The sequence below is a fragment of the Drosophila erecta genome, unplaced genomic scaffold (genome assembly GCF_003286155.1).
Source record: "Drosophila erecta strain 14021-0224.00,06,07 unplaced genomic scaffold, DereRS2 tig00000000-arrow-pilon, whole genome shotgun sequence".
In the NCBI taxonomy this organism is placed as follows: Eukaryota; Metazoa; Arthropoda; class Insecta; order Diptera; family Drosophilidae; genus Drosophila; species Drosophila erecta.
The window spans coordinates 6,538,322-6,565,023 of record NW_020825194.1 but is presented as its reverse complement, the minus strand read 5'-3'; the positions used below and the strand labels follow the sequence as shown (position 1 = coordinate 6,565,023).

Here is a 26,702-nt window from a genome sequence, read left to right as displayed (position 1 = left end):
GGGCACATTCGAGGAGTGTTCAAGGCGTTAAAGGGTGCACAAGCATCTTAAAGATGAGGTACTTGCGAGGTATACCACCATCTTGCCTTGAGTCAATTCTTTAGAGATCCTGCAGTCCTTAAAAATAATAATTAATAAACAAAATTTATGTGTAGATCTTTTTCTTTTTTAAAAATCATTCATTATAAATCTTGTTATTATGCATTGAAATGCTACTTAAACAGGCGGTCTTGCCTTAGTAACATAGATGAAAAATTACTCATACGCCACGTAGGCAGTCAAGTTAATATATTCGCCATTTAAAGCGCCACTTCCCACGTACAACTATATAGAAATATATGTATATAGAAATGATAGTGCAACTAACTGATTATATGCGTAATATGGCCACTTAGTCCACTGTAACCGCCGAGGGCTATGCTATACCCTATATGCCGCCCGCAACCCAAGTGAGTGCGCACCCACTCTCCGGCGAACTCGCTCTCCGTCTTCGTCTCCGGCGGAGTGGCTCCGGATATTTCGGCAACAGAAGCCTGGCTGCGGTAGCCGGAGAAATTCCGAGCGAGGGAAACCGAGTGCCGAAGCGTCGCTGCTGGCAAACATTTTCCATTTTCGTTTCGCAGTCCTGTAATCAGTTGTGTATAGGACACTCGCGTGCGCGCGTCGAACGGTTTCTGGCTTTATTTGTGGGGAAAAGTGTGTGGAAAAGTGTGTGTCTGACGGCGAAACGGTAAACGGGGAAAACGCTGCGCGGTTTTTGCTGCTATCGAGTTCATTTTTTTTTGCTGGATTTTATATGGTAACGATTGTTGCTGCTGCTGTATCATTTATAAAAATGTCACTTAAGATTTGATTTAATTGCTATCACATCGCTAGTGGCTTTGGCAAAAGCAGCGCGACAGTTAGACAAACAAGTTGGAGGAAATTTTCCAGCTTCAGCTACAGCTGCTGCCTCGGCCAGCGTCGCAGTCGCTGTTCGAGATAAAGGATATGCCCGGATCTAAAAGATACAGTTTTTCCTCTTGTTTCTTTTTCCGCTGCTGCTGCTGCTACAATCGCTGCTTGGCATTTTCCGCACAGCAACAACAATCGTTGAGACAGGACCTCAAGTTTAGCTAAAATGTAACATAACACCAAATAAGAAGCGAAAAACAAAGTGAACGCCAAGTAATACAAATACTCGTATATGAATAAGCCCAAATCATTAACAAATTAAAACGAGACACGCAAGGAAGGGCAAGAAAATATAAATATCGAAAGGAGTCAAGTCAAGTGCTTTCGAGGAGCTGTTTGCTGGCATGCTTTGAGGTTAATACCACCCACAACCCACCACCCAACCACCCACTACCACTCATCAGCCATCAGCCATCACCAACTCATTCCTCCTTCTTCCTTCATCTCCGTTTCGGCCAATTTCTCCGTCTGCTTTCGCCGCTTTCTTCGTCACCGCCGCTGCCGCCGCCGCTGCCGTCACCATCAAACGGCATCGAAGGTAAATATATGTATATATATATGTTATATTTTAGCCGAGTGTGTATATGTCAATGGGCCAACAAACTAACCTACAAAGTAAACAAAAGCGTTACGCTACAAATGCAAATTTTTCGCACACATGCTCAAGAACTATAAACAACAACTCATTTAACTGACGCCATGCACCCATAAAAAACCAAAAACAACGCCGCTTAAGACTAGAAAAGCAAAAAAAAACAAGAAAAAAAAGAGAAACAAAAACAAACAGTGAAAAGGTGGAAATGGCACGGCAAATGAAACACAACAAAGCAAAACGCACGCTTCTAAAGCTATTTGTATAAAATTTTAATCGCATGCGATTTATTTGACTAGGCGCCAAAGTCGCACGCACACACACCAGCGCATTTTCGCAGAAGCACCCACACACACACACACGCACAGGCTGGCGAAAAATGCACACACTCACCTTGGAAAATGCGAAAAAACAATCTCAAATATTTTGTTTATTTTTCGCGAAATTATGGAGAATATTTATGGGCGCTATTTGAAGTTTGAGCTCTGCCAGGTTTTTCATTCAATAATTGAGGAAAGTAATGAAAATGTTTAAAAAACGCATCAAAGAGTATTTCAGTAATTTCGCTTTTGAGATTATATTTAAAATTGGTTGTGAGTTTTGGATTTACTATTGAAATAGTAATTATCATATTTATTTAAACAAATAAGTGTCTGTGTTTGAAGGCGCACCTGCCAGCACTTGTTTACTGTTTACGGCACTGTGAAAAATATTTTAAATTGTTCATACATACATTTTCCCTTTCGCCAGAAGTGTCGACAACATGTTTATAATTTTCGGAAAAAAACCGAAGCCTTACACATGGTATTTTTTAGCATTGCGGTCATATGTGTCTAAGAATCGTCTATCGTAACATATTTATACTCCTTACTCGTAGGGAAAATGGGTATATAAGATCTCTGATCTCGGAAACTATAAAAGCTAGAGTGTTGAGTTCCAGATTCTAGCAATTCTATACCATTATAAAATTAATTATTCCCAGGAGTATAATGCATTTTGAATACTCTTTATTTAACGCTTCAATTGTGTATTGATTAATTCCCATTATTCAGCCCAATTTCCGTGTTATTTAATCCGCGACAAGCACTTAAGGGGAAACAAACAAACAAAAGTTGTGCGCAACAATTGATAAGCAACAAAAGCACTATCGTGCAGCCTGGCAATAAACGATAAAATAAATGCCAATTCCATTTAGATGCCCAAGCCGATTAAAAAGTTAACTTGTGTTGGCATAGTTTTCCAACTCATGCGACATGGATTCGTGATCGATTTCATTCAGTTTCGTTTGAGGGCAGTCGAAGAGTAATCCGATTTAACCAAATCAAAAAGTAACATTCAGTAGTTTAATCCATTAATGACCTTTTGAAAAAAATAATAAAATATATTTACATTTAAAGGGATTTAAATATTTCCCAGCCTTTTGAATTACTATTTGTGACGAGTGTTTCAAGACAAGGTCTTAGCTAAGCTAAATTCGCTGCCATCTATTTATATAATCCTTCGTGCTATTTGGCCAACTATTTTGAGTGCTTCTAGCCGAGAAAAGCTGCATCTGCATCCTCACAACAAAAGGAACTTGGTCGTGGGAAGCTGGATGAAAAACACTTAACGCGCAACTAAGCGACAATTGTTGTTTTGTGTGGCATTTAAAAATAGAATCAAGGTGCGCTCTAGTTTCATTCATGCACACGTATACACATGCCCGCTCACACACACACCCACACACACACACACAGACACAGGCAAAGAGCCTACATAAAAGTGGCTGCTGTTGTTTGGCAAGTGGTCGAATGAGGGGCAAAGGGGGCGGTCGCCGTGATGTATGCTACGCGAAACTGCAAATAGAAAAGTTATAAATAAAATTCACACGAGCCAGCATTGAAAAACTAAACTTGGAAACTGTAAAAATAAAATAAGAAATAATGAAAACGTGACGAATGGATGCCATATCAGTGGCTGGTCATTCAATTATTAAATGTGTATCAATGACAGCCCACAAAATAAATATTGCTAGCTGTAATATGGTAAATTTAACAATTTCGTGCACATCTGGACCCTATTACTTACCAGTTAAAGGTCAAAACACCTTAGCCTTGGCTAAAAGGAAACACTAAGGAAAGCGCAAAGACACGCAAAGTAATACGAAATGAGAACCGCAGCTGTGAGCTGCAAAGTGATTCAACGCTTTTCGGCTATAAAGTGCCTAATCACTTTGGGTGTTAGATGCGTGGGCCATTCAATGACACTGGTAATTACTGGCCCAATCGAAGGATATTGTCTTGGCCTAAGTGAGTAATGAGTAAAGGGCGTGACTATTGCCAAACGGTCTGTTTTCCTTGAATAAATAGGCCTGAGTATCATGTTACTAAAGAATATTATAATAAAATACCTTTTATATCGTTCTTTAAGTCAAATTTGTACTTATGCATTAAATATTATACAATATCGTTGGTATATTTTCTTCGTTTAGTAATATCACCACGAACCGTTTAAAAGGCTTTAAATTTGTATATGTGAGCATTTTGTGCCAGCAAAGGCAACCGCAAGCCATTCCCAGCGTGAACATCAATTTGCCAGCATTTGGCGACCATTAATGGTCAACTTATCGTGGAAAAAATACTCCTTCTCCATGGTTAAAGCCATAAAACATGTGTGTGCAGGCATCGCATGTGGCACATACACATATGCAACAGCTAGGAAAACCGAATCGTTTAGCTTTCAAACAGCAACAAACTTGAAATTTATATAGCCAACCGCCAGATGTGTCTATAAAACTTGCACATCCCCATTCATCCCATACGAACATCCATTTTGCGGAGGTTTTTCCACTTTTTTCTTCTTCTTTGTTTTCCTCTTATATTTTTATCACCAGCTGATAAGAGCAAAGTTTGTCCGAAAGTTAGCGCCTGTAGCCGTAACACGCATACGCCATGTGTTACAAACATCATCCGATGAAAAGAAAGAACAGAAAGAAAGAGAGAAAGAAACGAAATTACCCGCAATTTCAGAAAAGTTAAATGTCTTTGCAGCCGAGCATTTTGGTAACATTTTTTAATTGCCCCACTGGGGAATGGGCGGAAATCCACACTTACAAGCGAACATATGTTGGCAACATGCAATTAACATGCCAAGTCCGAGCACTCTGGTGATGAGAACTGCTAAAATTGCGCACAGCTCGACTATCACATACCCGGTATTTCTTGTTTTATGTTACCAAAGCTGCTACTGTTCTGTTTTTCATTCTTGAAACCTATCTCAATAACCTTTTTTGACATAGGCATACTAGTTCAATGATAAGCAAGCTTTTGCATTCTCTTCAAAAGTTAAATTATACCCTAGTTTTGACAAGTTCCCTGTTGTAAAAAAATGGCAACATCTATGTTCAGCTACCACGCGGACCACTTACAGGCATTAATTGCTATGTCGGGCCTGCCAAGCCAGCAACGAGCCACGAAAAGTTGAAGGACCAACTGGAAAAAAATATTGCATACTTTTCGGATTTTTCCCCCCAATTTGGGCAGTTTCCACGCTTTTCACTCTCTCCCACTGTTTTCTGACAAGTTGTATGAGTTGCGAGAGTTGAATGTTTCTTTTTATTGCCATTGCCATTGTGGTCCATTGTTTTTGTTTTTGGCAACATTTTTATATTATTCGGTATGATTATTGTTCTTGTAGATTTTCATGTCCATGGTGAACAGCAAATGTTGAGCAAGAAGAAAAAAGTTTGGTATGTAGTTGATTTTTCGCAGAACAACGTTAAGTTGAGAAAACAAATATCAAAATATGTAATTGGTTTTTTAGTGGGGTGGAATATTCGCAATGTTTTAAGAGTTGGAAACACCCGTAGAATACTTATGTACGATGAAGAAGTATCAACAATTATTCACTGTTCTTTGACTAGTTAAACAGAAATCACATAAGCAGACAAATTACAGCAATGGTCAGCAATTATGTTCTCTAAGCCAATTTAACTTGTTTCGATCGAATTTGACTTGTCCTTGGCGGAAATAAATTAAGGCAGCTCATAAATTAAATCAATCCTGGCAACTTTTTGTGGCTCATACACCCACGCCGCAATAAGTTCATGAACATATCTCGGCATATTTATAGCTTGGCCAAAGCCCGCTAAGCTTTTGCCATTTTGTCCAAGAAAGGGCACAGCCACAGACCGAATGATTGTCTGAAAGTTGGCGCATATCGCCGAACAGGAAATTCCGGGGCCCATCAGGGTAGGCGGGTGGAAATACCCTCGAATATCCGTGGCTCTCTTTATAGATTGGTGTGTGTGTGTAACGACTTATTGTTCAGAATTTCGCACAGTTGAATACCAAATTGTGAACTACTCCCCCAAACCGAATAATTCCGGCCCAGAAACGCAACCCATTTGAAGTCGTTGCAACTATTTTGGCAGTTTCCTTGCAGGGCTTTTTGTTGGCCTGGCCAACAATGAAGTCAGTTTCTTGTTGGCCAATGCCAAAAATAACTGCATTTTCTGGACGAGGGAGTTAGTAAAACTTTCTACATGCCCGGAAGTGCAGTGTGAAAACTTTTTTATTGCTCGCCTGCCATTTTGCATAGAAGTCTCTAAATTTCTACTTGCCATAGATTGCATTTTCAGTACGTCCTAACGGCTGCCAAATTAATGAATACTGATTGCACCAGAGATTGTCAGTAACAAGCTTCCGCCATCACAATTTCCCCCAGCCCTTGGAACCTTAGCATGTGTGTATCTCGAGCTGATTGCCATCTAATGCTCGACTGAATCCAAGTGGCCAAGTGCCACTTTAAATGTATACAGTTCATGGTTAAGTTTATCATTCCAGCCGACTTTAAGTGCAGGAATTGCTCATCTGTGATTGCTACTCCATTTTGGATGAGACCACTTCAGCTGCAATTTTGCTGCAGATACGCTTGAAATGGTTCTTTCACATGTGATTTAAGAAGTAGATGTCAAAGGTGTGCAAACATTGTTGTAGCTATACAAATGTTGTCTTTCAGAGGAGTTTTTCAAAAGAATTAAACAGAAATTGACCTAATTAAGAAGTACATTTACTGCAGATAGTGGAATATTTGTAATGCTAATGAACATGATTACTGAAGCCAAAGTAAATAGTCACTTCCACCATCGTTAACATCTTTTCAAACCAAATTCCACGGAATTTCCTATTTATATCCCAAATGGGAATGCCTTTACCCACAAGTTCAGGTGCTCCTTACAGTACACAAGTATATACCCCAAACGATATCCAGGTGCCGGCAATTACGTGTCGCGTGCCGGAAGTGCGATTAGAGCATCAGGAGCGACTAATAATGGCCCGGAGCTGGGTTCGCGCCTTTGTTGATTCAAGATAGCCGAAAATGCTTTGCCAAAATTGCTTTTCCCTCTTAGGTTTAACTAAAAAATTATTGCAAACTGAGAGCGAAAACCATATGCTGCACGCTGCTTTTCATGGCTCCTGGGAGCCGTTTGTTATTGCCGCCTTGAGCATTCAGCTGGCCCGGCTTATCTGGAATGATGTTGTGGTTGCCAGCTGGAAAAAAACCTCTTAAATTATCGCACTCGTTTCCATTAACAACCGAAAACTAGCTGCAAAGAGGGAAGGGGATTTCCATCAACACTTTTAGCTTTTAGCTGATTTCCCCAAGCGTATACCACTGGCGTATCTCAAAGTGAATGTCAAATGGTGGGGTTAAAACTAAGTTTATGCAGTGCGAAGCTAATAGAGCTCACAAGCACTTTGTTGCATCCTTTCAGTGAATAATGACTTCCTTTGGAGTATCCCATAACTCGCTGATAGGCCATTCGTATTTATGTTGGATCAGGGCCAACTTCGTATCTCTTGGCAATCGGCAGAATATAGTTTGGCACAATTACCCACTTTAATTATGCGTCATGCTGTCAGATTTGTAAAAAAAAAAGACAATATAGATAAATTGATAGCTAGAATGAGTAGCCACTTCCTTTGGTCCTTAGTTCTCAAGGCGTCATCAATTATACACTTCAAGTGAAATCAGAAATCAGCACTCAGCCATTTTGGTCTAACACCATTTTGCGACACCATTTGTCTACGTGCTGATGTGAAAACAGTTAGCAGTAAATAAATAATTAGCAAAAGCCATACATTGGCATGCAACGCATTAACATGGGTGTATGGTTCAGTGCAATCAGGTTGAATAATTAGCGCTGACTGGACCGTTTGCAAAACAATTAGGCCATTAACACGTCAACATCAAACTGCCCACAATTGATCAGGCAATAATTGGGATAACGTATTGGTAATGCACATGCATTTTGGGTCGAATACACCCGATTTTTCCTCATGGGAAGGGGAATCGTTCTTCATTATTTTCCCATTCAGCATAGTGGCCTGATTTGGCTTTAGACCTGGCCAAAAGCCGGATTGAAAAGTGTTGAAAGCCCTTCATCAGCTGTCGTCATCGCTTGCCTTGGTGAAAAGCCACAGAAAAAATATAAAAAAAAATCCAGAAGAGAGAGTGAAAAATGGCATATAATTGGCGTTGATTTATTGTCTTTTGTAGGCGCAACGAGATTTGCCCACCAATCTTATGGGTGAGTGCCAGCCAAAGCTTAGGCAAAAAATTCAATTGCTGTAGTCTGCAGCACGGCAATTGGCCCAAAAAGAACATACCCGTACATACCCAGATATGCCGTGAATACATCCGCAATTTAATAATGCTCTCGAATTTCTAGTGGCTCTGTGGTTTTTCGTGGTTGCGTGCTGGATCAGTTCCTATTTAGATATTGCCGAATTCGTATCGCTGCCTTTCGAGCTCGGCACTCCCCACATCGTGCCATTCTGTCTGGGTTGTCCGTGAAAGTGGCATGAAACCAGCAGGAAATGACAATGGAACCTGCTAGGAGACATGAAAGCCGCACAGTGTTATCACCATTAAAAACTAGAGCTCGAAATGAATCGAGCAATCGAAGAGAGCACAGAACGTGGAAGATAGATATATTTTGATGGCTTAAGTGCAGCTGTGAAAAATGCCATGAGAATAACTGATTTGACTAATCAACAGATTATAGCAAATATTCAAATTTACCTGGCTTAGGATATATCAATTTTCCTGGGCATAAACTTGAATTAATATTTTATGGCATTTTTGATTTCAAGTGGCATTTGAACGTTGTGTTTTCTTGTTAAATTGAATATTCGTTCTATTTGCTCACTGCAAATCATTAGGAGCATCTCTGCAGCTGCAAAATTGTATTTATCATACAAACAGCCCCGTGGAAAGCAAATTCAAATATTATGTTGTATAAATACATAAACCACTGTTGACAATTTCAGCTTAGCAGAGTGGGCGGCCTGGCGTGCGTTCTTGTTTAGTTTTAGTTTTAGCTTTCTTTTCCATCATTCGAGTGGCATTGCATGACTGCATGCAAGCTGGTTCTGGTTCTGGCCAGGCCAAGCCTTGTCCTTGCCTCGTAAGCTGCTGCTGTTGTCGTTGCCATTTATAAGTTTAAGTCCTGACATGCCACACAGAACCACGGGACCAGGACCCGCAAAGCCCCCCAAAAGTCCGTCACAACCGCCCCACATCTTGGCAGCTACAAGAACAACACAATTAGACAAATGAATAAACATGCAGTTGTTGGCAAGAAAATTTGCATATGCCTTACCCATTCGTTCGTTGAGTGCAATCCAGTGTGTCATTGCCTCTGTGTTTGCGAAAGTATTTCGCTTGCAATCGGCAATTGGCTAATAAGGATTTTCCCATTATTACGTTTGCACTATGACCTGGTTTAATATTTAATTAGCTTCGCCCTGGCAATGAATGGCTTCGACTCGACCCGCTCGGTTGGCCGTCTGTTCGAGGGTGTTCGTGCGCTCTTTGCCGGAAGCACATGTCGTATACGTGATATTTGACAAACATTTTACATGCACAGGCACACAGGCACCCACATGCACCCACAAACACACACAGGCCGCACCAAAACTGCATTTCGGATCTGCGTGTGCGGGTGTGTATGCGGTGTGTTAAAAAGGAATGTGGCACTGGAAAAATTGCGCTGCTGCGAACATTTATTTATATATTAACTGTATATATTAAGCAATCACTGCTTTTACGTTGTTTCCTTTAATTACGGTCTTGGCCAAAGCGCTTAAAAAACTTTTAAGTGGTGTAGTGAAGGTGGTGGTGTACGTATTTTCGTTAAGTGCACGTGAGGATATCCTGACCACACTAAAGGCGTGACTCCAACATGGTTTCAAATGTTGTAAAATGCAGGCATTTATTCCGCATTTTCCCCAGTTTTCCCCCACTTTTCCCACCGACTGGGCCACAGAGATTTGTGCAAAATAGAGTCATGAAATTAGTTGGCTGCAGCTCGAGCAGCTAAGTATGACATTGTATTCGGTTTTATGGCCCTCTTCGCCTTTAATGCTGTTTATGCTAATGGCAGGCAACATTTAGCAGTTGCTCTTGGCTTAAAGAGCTCACTCAGCGCATTTTCATGGCTCCGTTGGGTAAAAGTTATTGATTCCACTCTGTCTTTGGCTGCATAAATATTTAAGACTTACTTTGGCGATTTATAAATTATTAATGTATTCAACAAGAAAGTTCGGTGGAGTCTGAAATCCCTAAAGCTGCTGGGAAATTAAGTTTTGCATCGGAAGTTTTGCCAAGCTGATTTAGCGTATTCTGATTTTTGGCAACTGTTTTGAACAGTTACGAATGGCTAGAATTGCTTAAAAAAGGTATTTGTATGATACAAATGATGTAAATATTTTGGTTATATAATTGAGCTACCAGCCAAGCTTATCACTTTGCATTTAGATGAAAGTTTAAATAATATATGATGAGTGGGGGCGAAGAGCATCATTGAAAAGCAATAGGAAAAGCTGAGTTGCAAGGTACTTGGAGCTGTGAAAAAGGAATATAAATACTTTCACTTGGATTAAAACTGTCAAAGCTATTTCCTTTCGCAGTGACCCCGTTTTTGGGCTAGCTGCCGCTTAATCAATTCCAACTGAAAAATAACCGTGACGTCGGAAATGGAAATCCCCTGCCACCGCTTTTCCGCCCTAAACTAACAAGAGTCCTGGCTGTGTGTTATGTGAGTGTGGGTGTGGGTGTGGGTGCAAATAGAATGGAAATGCAAATGGAAATAGAGTGGAAATAGTCCGGAGCACACACTTTTTGACTTTTCGCTGATAAATATTGAAGTGCTGTTGAAATTTGTCAGGGAGAAACGTAAAAAGTTCGCCGAAGATTTGATTTAAGCTGATGCAAGCGAGTCATTGCGAGAAAATTCAATTTGTGGATTTATGGGATTGGATTTACGAATTGGTTTTATTATGATGAATGAGCAATAAACGTAATCGAATAGTCAAATGGGAATTAGACAAGAAATATGTTCAACTAAGACACGAACGTAAAAGCTTTAAATGAACTTAGTACACATAGAAAACTGTGTATTTTAAGACCATACCCTATGTAGCTCTCCATTGAGCCATTTCCTATAATCGGATAAAGTTGATTTAAGGTCCTGAGACCACTAATTACACTTCAATAACAACCTAAGCTGATTTGCATAGTGTTAATGCGTTTATGCGTTCGGAGCGAATCAATCCGTCTGTGGGAATGAGTTTGCATTCCAATCATTTGCATGTTAAGTGCTCATTAATTTCATCTGGGCAACAGCATTGCCACGCCCCCAAAAATCACCACCCCCACCGCCCATTTCGTGGTGCACAAACGAAGGCGCTCCAAGTGCAGCAAAGTGCGCGCATAACTCGATTCGCCTTTGATTTATGGTACGCAATAATAATCTTCATTTGCATGTTGCCGCAGGCGGGGCGAGTCAACGGAGCGTATACTCGATGCCATTATATGCAGGTGTAGCTGCGGCTACGAGTTGCACTTCCGGCAGCTGCAAGTGTCCTTGCCCCGACTTCCAGCGCTGATTTATGACGGAGAAAAATATTTGATAGTTGTGGGTTTATTTGCAAGGTCGTACGCTAATAATTTCTTAATTTTTAAGTTATAATATTCGCAGTGTATCAATCTCACCTGCCCTCTATTTTCCATTTCGTTATAGCAAGGTAGCCTCATTAGCGACTTAGCAGAATGGCATAAAGGAAGCCGTAACCAAAAACCACCAAAACCGAAAAAAGGATACGCCGAAAGGGATTAAAAGCAGCAGCCGCTGAAAAGGTTGTGCAGCCATAAAAAAGCACAAAGAAATTGTACACTCACAGCGAATTTTGGGCATAATGAGTTCGCTGTCGCGTCCCTAAAAACGGAGCACCTTAAATGCAAATTGATATTAAGCCGCCAATCATAATCAGCAGCGATATTAATTAAACACCGCGACCAGTCAACAATAATCAAGCCGAATAATAAACCGACATGGCCTCACCACCGGAGAGTCCCATCGAGGAGGTGGTCTATGAGTTGGAACACACACGAGTGCCTAAGCCCATTCCCGTTGCCCTCGAGGATCTGTGCCGGCAGACCAAGTTCACCAAACAGGAAATCCGCGTCATGTACAGAGGATTTAAAACGGTAGGAAGCCATGTTCTCATTAAATGATTAAATGTTGTAGGTCGATGGGTTTCCAAAAGCACTACTATCTGAATTTATATTTCAATTTAAATGCACTTGAGCGCAGAAGCGAAACTCTATTTTTATTGCACCATTCCATTTGGCCGAATAATAAAGTCCTTTATAAGCCAAGAACAACGCATTGACCAGCTGTGGTACGAAAACGAGCGCTGCTTAAATGTCTGTCATTTTAATGCACACGCGTTTTGAATTTCATTGCAAATGAATTTGCTCCTTTCGAGCGATTGTGTGCCCAAGCACTTTTGCACCAAAGAGTGCGGAAAAAGGCCAACTCAGCGAAAAAGTTGCAATATGTGGGTCAACAAGAGATGAGCTATCCTGACCATGAGTCAAGTAAACGGATAGTTTGAGCCAGAGTTGAGCCAGAGAGTTCGCCTTATTGACAGTTTGCCCCATTGATAGTTTGTCTTTGAGATATTTTGCTGGCTGGTAGTTTACCTTATTGACGATTTGCTGTTTTGCTCGTTGGCTGCTGACTTGTACTTTGGATTTCGTTGCGAAATAGATGGAGCTCAATACTTTTTAATTAACGAATTGATAAGCACAAAAGTAGAGCATTGCTTTCTCATTTCATTTTCATTCGCCATTACTTAGGCATTCATGTACTTTAAATGAAATGATCTCAAAGGTTGTGCAAGATATTTCGCGGTCTAGTCCTTTTTGCCCTTTTGGGAACTCGCTGTTCCTACATTTGCCTTTTTCGTTATTAACCGAGCAAACACTTTCATGGCGATTTCATTTTTTTCGCAGGAATGCCCCGAGGGCGTGGTACACGAGGATTGTTTTAAGGATATCTACGCCAAATTCTTTCCACATGGCAGTAAGTATTTGTGTGTGGATAAATGTCCCCCATTTTGGGGTGTGTCTGTGTGTGCGGGTGCTGTCGCTAAGGTCTTATGCTTTTCCTTTTTATAGTAGCGCGTCATAAAGCGCCATTTAGCGAGCATTTCGTCCTTGCAGCAGCTGCTCTAAAAATGCCAAAATACCCCCAAATAATCAGGAACAGAAATAAAATAAATAAATCACCTGACACGCCTACTTTGCCTCTGTTCTATTTATACAGATTCGAGCTTATACGCTCATTATGTGTTCAAAGCGTTCGATGTTAATTGCAATGGCGCCATTAGTTTTCGGGTAATTATTTCTCATTATATTTTTATTACCATCTGCGCCATATTTCGCAACCGCACTTATCCATACGTTTCAATGTTGATCAGGATTTACTGGTCACCTTGTCGACCTTGCTGAGAGGTTCAGTTTATGAGCGTCTGCGTTGGACCTTCAAGTTGTACGACTTGAACGGCGACGGAAGGATCAGTCGCGGTGAACTGAGTGAAATTATTTTGGCCATTCACGAGCTTATGGGCCGGAGACCACATCAACCTGAGGACGATCGCAAGGCGAGGGATCAGGTAAGATAACGTATATGTTTACCATAGGGATTCCACTTCGAACTTTGCCCAAACTGTAGTAAACTCGGCTCATACGGCATTTAGCCATCGATGCTAGGCTTTAATCACCTTGTTCAAGATACAAAAGAAAATCTGTGCTTATCCACAATGAGCATTACGTTCTAGGCCATTCTGTCGAAATGTCTATCTGCATATGCATCGCACTTCCTCTGGCGCAGATTTGTATGCTTCATTCTTTATGCAAAAGCCGCACTTCATGAAACGTGCAGCATCCGCTGACGTTAGTCGGGCGCACAGTGCGTATGAGTAATTATGATGGGGCGCACACACAGAAATATGCGCATACATGCGGAATGCATAAGTCGGGAATCGAAATTGCATCGACAGTTGGTGAAAAGTTGGCGGGCAAGGGAAAACGGATGCTTTCGTGTGCGGAAACAGCGGCGGATATTTTACTTAATGATGAAGGTTTCGCTTTTTCCCGCGGATAATACTTAAGCGAAAATGCCAATGAAAAGTCGCTGAAATTGAAATGAGCGATTAAATTGAAAATGGCTTTGTGCCAGTCAACGAAATTTATAAGTAATAAGCGGATATGGGAGTAACTTAATTTAATTGATCAGTTATGGGTACTTGATGTATGGTCGTAATATTTAAAGAGTAACTCATTAAGTTTATTGTTTTCTTAACCAGGTGGATCGTGTGTTCCGCAAACTGGACCTGAACCAGGATGGCATTATAACGATAGAGGAGTTTTTGGAGGCCTGCCTGAAGGACGACTTGGTGACTCGATCGCTACAAATGTTCGACAACGACCTTTGATGACAAGAGGGGGAGCTAGAGCCAGGACTACGCAATTCCAGGACTATAATATCTCTTATAGATCTATAAGTGCAATAAGCAACTCTAGGAAATTGACAGCCCTAAAAAAATTAAAAAAATATTACAAAAAAAAGGGGGAAAACCCCAAGCAAGCATGAAAAACACCAGTGAAATTGATGGAAAACGAGGAAATGAAACATATTAGTAAATAAAATTAGTTTAGGCAAATATCGAAGGAAGAAATCTTTAAACTTTATGAGTGTGTTATTATATAACTAACAAAGAGGTCGACTAAGATTGATTATAAAGAATATGTAATTTTTTGAGCATATTATGAATTTAATCCTGCCGTGAAAAGCGAATTGGTCTTATATATGTATTTACTATATGAATATGTGCATGTATGATACATATATGTGTAAATGAAATTGATTTCGACAACAGAACTAAACTAAACCACCAAACCAAATGTTTGATTCAGGAATGGAATTGGTATACCGAAAACAAGAGAAACCGAGCTCTCAACACGATTTACTTTACTATAATTACGCATAACAAATAATAGAATACTAAAGTATAAATATACACTTAGCCTAAAGAAATATTACCAAACAAACGTATTTCCTTGGTTCACCTTTATTGTTTCGAACGAGCTAAATTAAAAATCCACACAGTTTAAGCCATTGGCTTCACTGTTAATTAGGAAGAAAAACGCGAATCGAAGGATAAATGGAATTAATTCGGATTGTGGAAAATTCCATTAGCCCCATTTTAATTTATGAATTTATGTTTGAATTTGTGCGTTATTGTGTCTCATCAACTAATTGAATTTACAATTCTTCTCAATAAAGCTATCTACCAGCAATATTGGCTTAAAGCGGCAAAACAAAAAATAGATACTACATAAACAGATGAATAAATGATGCCTGGGTTTTGTGTGCCCGACCAACCACCGATATATAAATAGCACTTGACAATTACGCTTGATTTAATATTTATACAAGGTCGTGTTGATTTTTTAATGATAAATGCAATTCTCATCACGACTCTTCAATTAAATTACATTTAAATTAAATTACACTTGCCAGAACATATTCACACACAAGCACGCGACGCTTTGCCCGGTTATTTCGTAAAGACCCCCATATTTTTTACACCCATTTCATTATTCCCCAAAAACAAACTTCAGAGGAATATCTTCTGGAATGGAAAAAACTTGTGCAGCGAAATTAAATTGTAACATAATAATGAAACGAGACCGTTTTTATAAAAAAAAAAAACATTGAATGCTTAATTGTGCATGAACAAGACAAGACAATCAATGTGGTTTGATATTTCCTATTTCCGCTTTTAGTTGTACACATTGTTCTTCCATTGTTGCTTCGAACAAAAACATTTTTCTGTATAAAATGCCTTAAGCGAAGGACACTAGGAAATGAAATAAAAATCAGGAATCAGTGGTTTAATGACGTCAAAACCTTTTAATTTAAATACTCAACTTAGCAGGTGTCATTTAAAATGTGTTAACTGTGTTTTAGACGAGAAATATCTAAATGTTGGCCTTTGAAAACTATGCCAACCGTAATTATTACACGTAGGAGCTTTATCAAGATTCAACCATAATATAATTTAGGTTGAATCAGAGCTTCAGCAAGCCTACGACTTTGTTAAGCATAAAAATATTTTAAATTTTAAGCATACCTACTAGGCGAGGATTCTTCCACCATTTTTCAGACAGGGTTAAAAAATAAACGAAACGATCAGTTAAAAATACTCCCATCAGAAAGGCAAAGCCATTTAAAGCGATTCCATCATCAAATAATCTTAGCATTAGTAAATGTGTTAAACAAGGACATTTTGTTGAATATTAATGTATTCTTGTCTAAACAAATACCTATGCGACCTACTCGTTAAACCACCCACAATTTCTAACTCTTAAGAAACGATCTATGCAATATGAACGTACACTGTCCAAAAAAAAAAAAACAAAAAAAACAAAATGGCAACTAATTGATATTAATCTATCATTCGAATTGAGGAAAGCTATGTGTCTAACTAGTCAACATAATAAATAATGAAATTGAAACGCTTATACTAATGTTAAAAACTTAAATATTAAACTAAAGATTATTTATTTAACCAGTCGAATCGGCAGATAATGTTTAGAAATCGGTTTTAGCTGCTAAATGTCCGGAAAGATTACTATCTAGATTATCCCTTACGCTATGTCGAAGTCGATGTTTAATTTGTACTAGCTAGCTGGAATCAGTTTCCGATACTAGAACATAATAGGTGTAACTAAAGTGGTGTAACTTATTTTTAAAAGAACGTTTAATTCGTATTTCGTTAAAATTAAATTTAATCCAAATGTACCTATAGTAAATGTAAATTATGATAATAATTTTTCAGCCAAGATACCATCAATCTAAAACCTTTTGTTAACTAAATAAATGGTTTGCGCTATCCCAATAATAATAATAAATACAACAAATTAACAAAGAAAACGTGGTTAGTGATTTGGATTGTTTATAAGTAAATTAAAGTAAGCTCTCTAAGCGATTACTTATATAATACACCTTCAATAATTAACCTATAAAGCGACTACAAAACCATTCGTAAAATTCATTATTTTATTTGACTAAAGATGCTGATATTAACCTTAAACATTCATTATTCTTAAAATGAAGCTATTTGTTGTAAACTTTTCAAATTAACTTTAATGAATAACATTTATTAAAAGAACCTAAAAATGTGTTTATACCTAAATCCACTAAAATGTACCTATAGTTAAGTATTGTCTACTTAGAAAATACATAATGGAATTTAATTTCAGTAAATCACATTATTACTTAAGTTCTCGAACATTTGGTTTAAAATTCGGTTTTACTTAAGTTATTTTCTGATAATAAGACATACCATTAAATAACACAACAAACAAGTTTTTATGCCACTTGAAATGAAAACCAACCAACAATTAAGAACATAAATGTAAAAACAAGCCCAACAACAAATTGGGTAATGAGTAAAAGAGATAAACCATTTTAATAAAAATACCACTTTAATTATGTACTCTGTCTTTTTATTAGGCGGAGTAAATATATACTAAATAAAAACAAAATATATCCTCCACAGTATTGACAGATAGTGATCCTGATTAGGAAACGGAACTTTTCAACGAACCTAGTATACCCCTTTAACCTACGAGTAATGGGTAGAGGTACTAATCTTGTTCTTACACAAAATCCAACCACAAATGAATTATAACTCATATTTTGTATTTACTGTATGTTTATTTATTTGAAATATCAGTTTGTATGCCGCGGTTTTCTATAATTTATCTCAATTATCCATGATTGAGTTTATCTGTACCTTTGCTGTAGGTATTATGTTGTTAAATACAGATCTTGAGCATCGTTCATATTGCTTAATTTTTTCGATTTTATGTAGATGCCTTGCTAAATGTGCACTTCTATTTCATACAAACTGTGTATTTTCCGTACGTTATGTAGATGCTGAGTTGATTGTATCTTTGTTTGGAGAGTAGATGCTTTTACTTATTTTGGTTTTGATTTTAGATGCTGATGGAGTTTTATGCTATATATATTTAGCTACGTTCAATTCTGCTTAATTTTTAGAGAACATTTAATTTTGAAGATTTTATTTCCTAAATATTCCAATATTCGCTACAATTCCAACAGATGAACGTTGATTTTATGAGGTTTAATTCTTAGCCTAAAACTTTATTATTTTTATGTGTTTTAACTGATGTGTTTTACTTACTAAGAAATCTTAAAATAAATAATTTACTTTAATGTGTAAATTTAAATACAATATATATTTATTGCGATTTGTTTTGTAAATTTATTATAATTTTGTCCTTATATTGATTTTTGTAGATTTAATTTATTTAAACGTTGTGAAGGGGTACAAAGTGTGACGTTCTGGCTACGCTTAACTAACAACAAAATTCACATATAACAACAATAAAATGAAAATGTTACAAAAAATATATATCCTTCAATTAATTTATGGTGTATGGTAAAAATACAATGTAAATATAGAGACTTTTTGTTTCGTTCGTGTGTACTATTCATTTAACATTTTGTGCTGCTTCAACGGTTTCCCATATAAATAGTTCCCCTTGCACGAGGAGGGAAAAATCAAATATATTTCGATGCAGGTATGTTGGATTCGACAAAATTCGTTTAAAGTGTGTGATTTCAAAGGTGTGCACAGCATGGTCAATGATAGCTCGGATAGCTCTGTATCTCCTTGCAGTTATTACAATAATTAACCAGATCAAAATGTTTCTTCAATCGCAGTACAGCCATCAGGCTTAATTGGTAATAGTATCTGCAAGGTTATACAAACGTATCATATAGACCATCATACTGTTTGGGGATCGTTTGAGGAGTAAATATACAGAATGCTGTTTGTCAACAGAATGGCCAACACTTACATATAATTTTCTAACGTTTTGCTTTTGCTCCTTGCTTATGCTCAAATAAATAGGTGATAAATAAATTAAATTACAATTTTGTAAATACATAAAATATTTGGCATTTAATTTCGCGAAGCTCTACGAATTGAATGGTATTCGATTTTAGCACAACATTTTGCACAAGGTTCAGAAGTGATTTGAAACTATATTTTCGGCTGGGTCTTTGGATGGCAATGCGTTTTTACCAGAACAAAAATCTGTCAATCATTCTCATTCTTGTGGAATGCTATTATCATATGTTACATACGTATATATGATTTAATATATCTTTTGGCATGGTGTTAGCATACAAAAATGGCCACATAAGAAAAAAAAACAAATTAGTAGTTGATTCAAAAGTCTTATGGGAGGAAACAAATTTTAAAAGAAATTTGCTTGATTTCTTCTTTACAATTTTCCATTTGTTTTGGCATTTAACATTATACTTTTGTGCTTATGCTTTGATCTATATATTTAATATATAGTATGTATCTATGAATTCAAAATTTTTTCGCTAGGCTAAGTATTATGGAGCTGCTTATGTTGTTCGTACATATATGAAGTTTACTGTCTGTGTTTTTTGTGGTAGAAATATTCTGTTAAAAAAGAGTTGTATGTTTTTGCTCTGCTGGCGTATCAAGTTCATATAAAGTCGCTTCTGAGATTGTGCTTTAAAAACTTTTCACAAATTCCAAAAGTTTGCCTCGTCCATCTCTTATACAATTGCTCAGCTGTCTCGTGTTGTTTTCGCTTGTCATGTTGTTAAAAGTACTACAAAAGTGTGTTGTTTCTGTCGTCAGTTGTGTTGTTAAAGTATTGACCAGGGAACACCGTACATTATCTCGCTAGCCTTCGCTGCTAAATGCTTTATCCCCATTCGCGCGTCTTCAGTAATAACGCTCGCTATGCATCCGTTTCGATTTGGTTTGTTAGTACTTCTCATCGTCCGTGATTTCCCTATGGGAGTTCTGTAATTCTCAGGCCTTGTAGTGCTGATTCCTGACCGCGCAGCAGAGGCTCAGGGCGAATGTCAGGGACAGCAGCTCCAGCAGAATGACAGCGGCGGTGATGGCGAAAATGGTGACCCAGTTCTCGTAGATGATCTCAATCAGCTTGTCCACACAGCCCTGCAAGACACAAATATGAAACTCATTAATCGGTTTGTATGAAAGTCAGTTCGGTTTCCATTCAGTTTGTTTACAGCTCGCATTCAAACGCCAACCAGACTGGCAGACAGAAGTTTGAGATGCGTGCTGAATATCAATATCAATTAATACGTTTTTATCGTCTCGACATTGTCGGGCGTCAAATTTTATTTCCCCAGTGCTTTCGAACCGCAAGAAAAAGGATTATTAGTTTTTATGAGCAGGCGGCGATAGCGATCGGCAGGCCATGAAATTATGATTCGGACACACCTATCAATTGAGTTTTAATGGTTTTTTGGTAATTCACTGAATCGAAAAGCGATCGTTGAAGGAATGGTCAATTAAATGAAACTGTCGCAGATAGAAACTACATAAATGAGTCAGTAAACAAATTCGTTTCATTTCATTCCTTGCAATTTCACTATATCTTTTTTGATTCATTTCGCATGACGCAGCGTTCCGAAAATCTTCAGCTGGTCATTGGCATTACCTGCTGATAAATGGCGTTGTTCAAGGGCCCACCAAATTTGAGGCGTCGCGACAGCTCACACTCGTTATCCTTTAAATTATCCTTGCAGCAGGACTCGGGTATGTTATAGAAGACATTCATGGAAGACACGGCGATCTCCACAATATTTGTGCGATCCACATTATTAAACCGACTCGTGGCCCAATCTCCAGGTCCATCGGCACCGCAACACTTCAACTGAAACCAAATAAAGAAGTTCGCATAAATCGTTTTTCCTGCGAGCTGGTGGGTATGTCCAAGCACTTACATTCTTCTGCAGCGTATCAAAGGTGACGGTGCGCGAACTCATGGTGGACTGGCCGTACTCCTCCTGGACTGACGACTTGACTGCCGCCCGCACGATGTCATCCAGCTTGTCTTTGTTGTGGAAGGCCCATGCCCCGGCTGCGATTTGTGCCACCATCACGATGAGTATGACACAGAAGAACTGCAAAAGAATTTCACATTTATGAATGACGGAGTGCGTCGGAACCGTGGGCGTTGAGTAAATAAACTGGTTGCGATTTAAGAAAGAAATGCTTGCACTCGCAATAAGGAACTCCATAAGAGTGCAACTTCACATCATTTAGGAAGTGTATATTGTCTTCTTTATATACTTTTTTTTAAGAAAATTGCAACACTCTTAGATCAATTTTTTGTAATTACAATCCAGTTTCGTTAGTTTTTGAATTATTTCGGCAAGTGCATCGTTTTGCCAAGCTGCCAAGACATTGTGGGCGAACGTCCGTTGCAATCTTATGAGCAGAAAAGTGTGGGCCACACATTTGCATTCATTTTAATTGGAATTCCCAGACACTGGTTATGATAGTACTTTAATGCACTTTTCACTTACCGAAACCAGCAGACATTGCGACTCCCGACAAACTCCGCAACAGCCAAAGAATGCGCCCAATGTGATCAGGATGCCGATGGCCAGGAAAACATACAGGGCTATGTGATAATGATTGTAGTTTTGTGTCATCGACAGCATAAACGTGGGATCGGTCAGCATCCAAACGGAGGTCACCACGATGGTCAGTCCGATGAGCTGTAAGCGAAAAGAGTACCGCAAAATATAGTAGAGCATTACCTATTTTTACACATTTTCTATGTAATTCTCAAATTGTTGCATCCATCACGCTGGGGCACACGCGTCAATGACGCCATCTGGCAAGGCGGCAATTAAAGTGGGAGTCTGACCCGCCCAGTTTTCCCGTCCCTTAAACTTCTATAGCTTCATACATATGATGTCAGCTAGGTTGGACGCAGACTATATAGCAACTGCTGTTGGGCTACTTTTAATTTAATTAAAAGCAGTAAAATGACACTGAGTAAAAATTACAAATGTCTACAATCCATTTTATTTGTTCAAATAATCTATTAGTTATTCAATACAGTAGACAGATCCAAAACCCATAAAAAAGGCCCATTAAGTAAATCAATGATGCGTTAAACAAAAATGCGACAGATAAAATTTGGTTTCGAGTTAAATATTTGGACTTCATCGCCAAGACATACTGTATTTATATACAGTGGCAAGACATTGTCCCCAGCGAGAATATGAGAATTGCGAGCTCTTATTATATGAGATCTCGGGTTATCAGCAAACGGAATATGAACTTTTCTTTGAATTTCCGTTTAAGGAATTCTGGTTACTTAATTCCCCTTGGGTTTTCTGCCCAGAAATGAAACACATAACTCGCTGCTGCCAACGCAACCATCCAGAAAAATGTGCTTAAATTTCCGCTCGTGCAATGAGTGAGAAAATCTAATAAAGAGCTAATGACTTAATAGGTTGGGCTGCCAAGCATCAAGGTGTCTATGCAAGTTCATTAATTATTCAGAAAAATTATTCATCGCAGGGAAATTGAGTGTGCGATGAGAGCTAATCAAGAGATGTAAACAAGTGCACATATTACAATGCAAAATATGTAAATTTATAACCTCCTAAGAAACGAAGGTTGACTGGGAAGCATTTCGTATTGCAAAACACTTCTTATCTCGTGTTTATTCTCAGCTCGAATGCTTTTGCAACTGCAAAGAAAATTGGAGCGTTTCGGGCATCAGTGCTTCCTGATAAGATTACGCAGCGGATCTCGCAATACCCAAATATCTATTTAACTTAAAGATACACGAAAATGAGAGGTCTTAGTAACAGCTTTTGGCGCCCAAGAAACATGAGTAAATAAGCAAGAGGAAGTGTAGTAGAATACATGAAAATCTTATGGAATATAAGAGAAGCGGAGACCGGCTTTATGTGGGTGGTCCACGAAAGAGAGAGCTGCAATAAAGTGAGAGAGACAAAAAATGTGCCACAAAGTGCACGATATGCTGCTGGCCCAAAAGTTCATGAATGTGAATGTGTGTGCAGCTAACGGAAAAACTACTCATGGAAACGTAATACAATGTTGCCCCATTCGAGGGCAGTTTATTGAGTAACAACTGATGCATAGACGACATAAGTACATTGTATTCAGAAGACCTTGTTTGCATAACTTTTATTTATTTTTCTAGGGAAGGTTTAAGAAAAAAGATCTGTGGGTATGGCAGTATAACATTGTATATTATACACAATGTAAGTCATTGAGTTGAATTTCTTTAAAATTGTATTTAAAGGAGAGGGTAATATTCTTCTTACTACTTTGGATAAAACTCAATTCCCCAACCTTTTAGAGCAAACAAGTTGACCCCGTTTGGAATCAGAACCATTTTCCCTGAACGAACTGAATCCACGCCTTGTTTGTAGCTATATTTGTTGGAATTTTACGATTCCCCGAACGTTTTCACATATATATTTTTACACATCTGACACCATGTCGCGTGTCCAGGACAAACAAGCAAAAAGCCCGCCGAACGGGCCAATAAATGTGTAGAGTCCTTCGTTGACCCAGTTTTCAGAGCCGAGGCGTCGAAAGCGGAAAACGAGAGAGCATTTTACTGCTGATAGACTGCAATACAAAAAATTTTTAAAAATGGGGCAAAAGGCAGCTGGGCTTGTATTGCATGTCCAGTCACAGCCACAGTCACAGTTTTGTCCCACAATTAACCGCATCGATGGCAAATCGCAGCCAACAGCCATCATGCAACTCATAAACTGAATACACAAATTGAAAAATGAATGAAGCGCCACTCATGAATAATTGAGTGAAAAATAGCACAGCGAATTTACTATGTAAATGTGACATGTCAGAGCGAATTGAAAATAGATACAGGCCAGCTTCGTTACTTTATATTTATATATATTAAAATATTACTTGACTCAAAGCAAATCATTACATTTTTTTAAAAATTTAAAAATTCAGCACTACGGATGTCCGACTGGGAATGAGTAAATGGGTTTTTTTAGTGGGTGGACAGGATAGGACTGTCAGATAGTCGACGGAATATATGAAAATCTTTCAGTATTGGTCACTGTCAACTTCAATGACGACAGCGCCGGCCGTTTAGCATTTTAGACGCTTTTGGCATAGGCCTCCCCCGGCGTCTTGGAGCTGGGATATCGTATCGGCCTCATTGGAACGTCAGCGTCCTCAGAGATCGTGGCGTTTGATCACGATGCCCCACGGCGACGATGAAAATGGAAATGTTTGGAAACCGATGCACAGTGCGGAAAGATTCAAAACTATTCAAACTGTGGTCATATTTTAAGAAGTTGAATAAATATTCTAATGTATTCAAGATTGTGGGTTTGTGGAATAATTGATAACATGCCCTGGCTAAAAATACCAGCAAAACAATGTATAAAAAGTCTTCAAAGCTCTATATAAATAAATATTTGACGCACTTCCATCCATAGATCGCTCTAAAAATAGTTCAAACGATTACTGAAACGAACTGCATCACAAACACATCAAAATCACTCACTGAATTCCTTTACTGAATTCAAACCCATACCACTGTGCATCCAGCAACACCAAACATGAATACTAAAACATCACAGATCAAGGAACATTACAAAAACGCCAAATAATTTATTAAATCTTAATGGGATAGATGTATTATTAATCTGTAATCCCTTAGTGACCAAGGACACGTTCCTGAAGAAAAACCCAAGCAAAAGGTTTTCGAAATTTTTAATCAGGAAACCCGGGAAAGCATCAGCATTTTCTTTCTGTGCACAACAGCGAAAAACTAAACGGACGCGTAAGTTTGTGTTGTTCCTCGCCCGTATTCGAAAATAGCTTTTGACTAATAAATACTATAGACAGAAATCGAAAAAAGGCAGCAACAATCAACAAGCCGACCAACAAAAAAAAAATGAAAACAGCCCGCATAAGAATCAAAATTTCAAATTTGTTGCCCAAAGGAAAAGCGAAACTGATTTCGCAAGCCGCGGAAGACAAGAGGAAGCCCCAAGAAAAACTCAAGGAAAACAAACACAAACAATCGCAGTGGCAGATAATAATTGAATGGAAACAATTGAAAGCCGAACGAGGCAATGTTGAAAGTCAAAAATTGCGTAAAACAACAAGCAGATAAGTTGTGCAAAGAAATAAAACCCTTTTTTCGGCGGGGGAGGAGGTCCTTTTTTTTACCGAATTAAGCCAGCCGAAGTTTGTAAAAATATCAAAGGCACGTATGCGTTATAAAAATAATAAAACAAAAAAAGAGAGAGGCAGGAAAAGACAGAAGCAAAAGAAAAACAACTGAACAAACATGTGGAGGAAAAAGAAAACAGTGGGAGGTGGGAATGGAGATGCATAAATGTTTATCTGTCTGTGTGCTGAGGTGTGTGTGTGTGTCATTCACTCTCCTCCCACAGCGGAACTTCTATTGTTTTTATGCGGGAGTACGAGCGGAGCGGCTGGGAGTGCGAGGGGGAAGGGGAGACTTACAGTGATGTCGCTTTAAAAAGCCAGTTGAAGTTATAAATGGTATTAAATAACTAAAAGTTAAATAGTTCATAATAAATGGTTTTAAAACCGAATTTTTAATAATTTATAAAAAACATTTTATCTAATATAGTTAATTGAATATATTAGTTGACTTTCAAATATATAATGTAGGCTCCTCGATTTTAAATAAAATAAATATGAATTAAGTTAATATTTTATAAATCTTTTAAAACCAGCTTAAGTATTATTTTTTTACTTTCTTTTTTGTTTAAATACTGCAATTCGTTTCTTACTATTTTGGCATACCCATTTTTAAATAAGGTTTAACATTTTTTGGGCACCGTTCGGATCGGGAGAGTGGAGAGAGGGACTATAAGAGCGGTAGGACTCGAAAGAGCGTGCGCACGGCTCCTCCCCTCGCCCTCCAGCCCCTTGCCCAGCGTGAGAAAGAGGGGCGTAGGGAATACACAACACACACACACATTCGCTCACGCAACACCCACATACACACACATACACGCGCGCGAAAGGAGGTCCGTGTGTTCCAGTTGTTGTTGTGATGGGAAAGAATCGAATCTCGCATTGTTGTTGCTGCTGCTGGAATCTACATACCCAGAATAAAATGTTTATAAGGACCATCAGATATTTGACGCACGAACAGCAGCCGTTGAGACCCATGGCGGATTAATATTCTCAAATGGGTAACTCCTTAAAAAGTGGCTGTGATTTAACTGGTTTGTCAACCACTTGGAGATGCTCTTTTTCAAAGGAACCCCGAACTGCAGTGTCGCCTGCACTTTTCGACCTTTAACACTTTTTCAAAACACCCGGTCGGTCGCACTTTATTTTTCAGTTTTTTTTTTTCAATTTTCCCGTGCTAAAATGCACAGATTTGAACCACTGTTTGCGCGATTGGCCGTTGCACCCGATTTGTTTTAAAAATTTTATTTGTGCATCGGGCGTCCGTCCAACGTAAAATACTTTATTCAGTGCGACCGTTAGCTGCGCCGTTCAAATATACCATCGGGTATAGAAAGGCTAAATACCAAAAACTGGTGACCTCTAAAGTATCCTGAGAATTAGGTGCATAACTTTGATAAGATTTTTTGCAACCGCTTGGAATTTAAGCCTATACCCAAACCAAAAATACCTATCGATAACTATTATCTCCAATGCTTCTACTATAATATGCATTTATGAAGTAGATTTTAATTACATATTGGGTGTTCGCGGTATAAGTCACATACAATTTTAAATTTTATAAAAGTCGGAAATTGGAAATCTAGAATTATAAATCATTATATTATAATTTTATTAAGCACCGAAAAACTCTATAAAAGTTTCAAATTTTTCCGCTATGG

At 38.4% G+C, this 26,702-nt stretch overlaps 2 protein-coding genes across 3 annotated transcripts; one reads left to right on the top strand and one right to left on the bottom strand.

Moving 5' to 3' along the window:
* Positions 1-493: 493 nt before the first annotated feature.
* On the top strand, positions 494-15,990 carry LOC6554311 (Kv channel-interacting protein 1). 2 transcript variants are annotated; one of them, XM_026975635.1, is made up of 7 exons: positions 494-799; positions 1,081-1,492; positions 11,613-12,079; positions 12,890-12,959; positions 13,203-13,273; positions 13,357-13,551; positions 14,245-15,990. In XM_026975635.1, the coding sequence occupies exons 3-7, from the start codon at positions 11,924-11,926 to the stop codon at positions 14,371-14,373; spliced, it is 621 nt and encodes a 206-aa protein (XP_026831436.1). In that variant the 5' UTR covers positions 494-799; positions 1,081-1,492; positions 11,613-11,923; the 3' UTR covers positions 14,374-15,990. The 2 variants fall into 2 exon arrangements, with proteins under 2 accessions (XP_026831436.1, XP_001981742.1); XM_001981706.3 differs by lacking the exon at positions 494-799 and having other exon boundaries at positions 856-1,492.
* Positions 15,991-19,602: 3,612 nt separating this feature from the next.
* On the bottom strand, positions 19,603-26,363 carry LOC6554310 (CD81 antigen). Its single transcript, XM_001981705.3, has 5 exons — positions 25,954-26,363; positions 21,360-21,554; positions 20,775-20,954; positions 20,489-20,704; positions 19,603-19,980 (listed from the first exon to the last, which is right to left on the bottom strand). Exons 1-5 carry the CDS (start codon positions 26,017-26,019, stop codon positions 19,831-19,833), a joined length of 807 nt encoding a protein of 268 aa, XP_001981741.3. The 5' UTR covers positions 26,020-26,363; the 3' UTR covers positions 19,603-19,830.
* Positions 26,364-26,702: the final 339 nt, after the last annotated feature.

Coding starts and splice junctions, on each gene's coding strand:
- LOC6554311 (XM_026975635.1), top strand. CDS start 11,924: ATGGCCTCACCACCGGAGAGTCCCATCGAGGAGGTGGTCTATGAGTTG. Junction 12,080..12,889: donor TGTACAGAGGATTTAAAACG/GTAGGAAGCCAT, acceptor TTTTTTTCGCAG/GAATGCCCCGAGGGCGTGGT. Junction 13,274..13,356: donor ATGGCGCCATTAGTTTTCGG/GTAATTATTTCT, acceptor AATGTTGATCAG/GATTTACTGGTCACCTTGTC.
- LOC6554310 (XM_001981705.3), bottom strand. CDS start 26,019: ATGGGTCTCAACGGCTGCTGTTCGTGCGTCAAATATCTGATGGTCCTT. Junction 20,955..21,359: donor CGCAATGTCTGCTGGTTTCG/GTAAGTGAAAAG, acceptor ATTCTTTTGCAG/TTCTTCTGTGTCATACTCAT. Junction 19,981..20,488: donor ACAACGCCATTTATCAGCAG/GTAATGCCAATG, acceptor TGTGTCTTGCAG/GGCTGTGTGGACAAGCTGAT.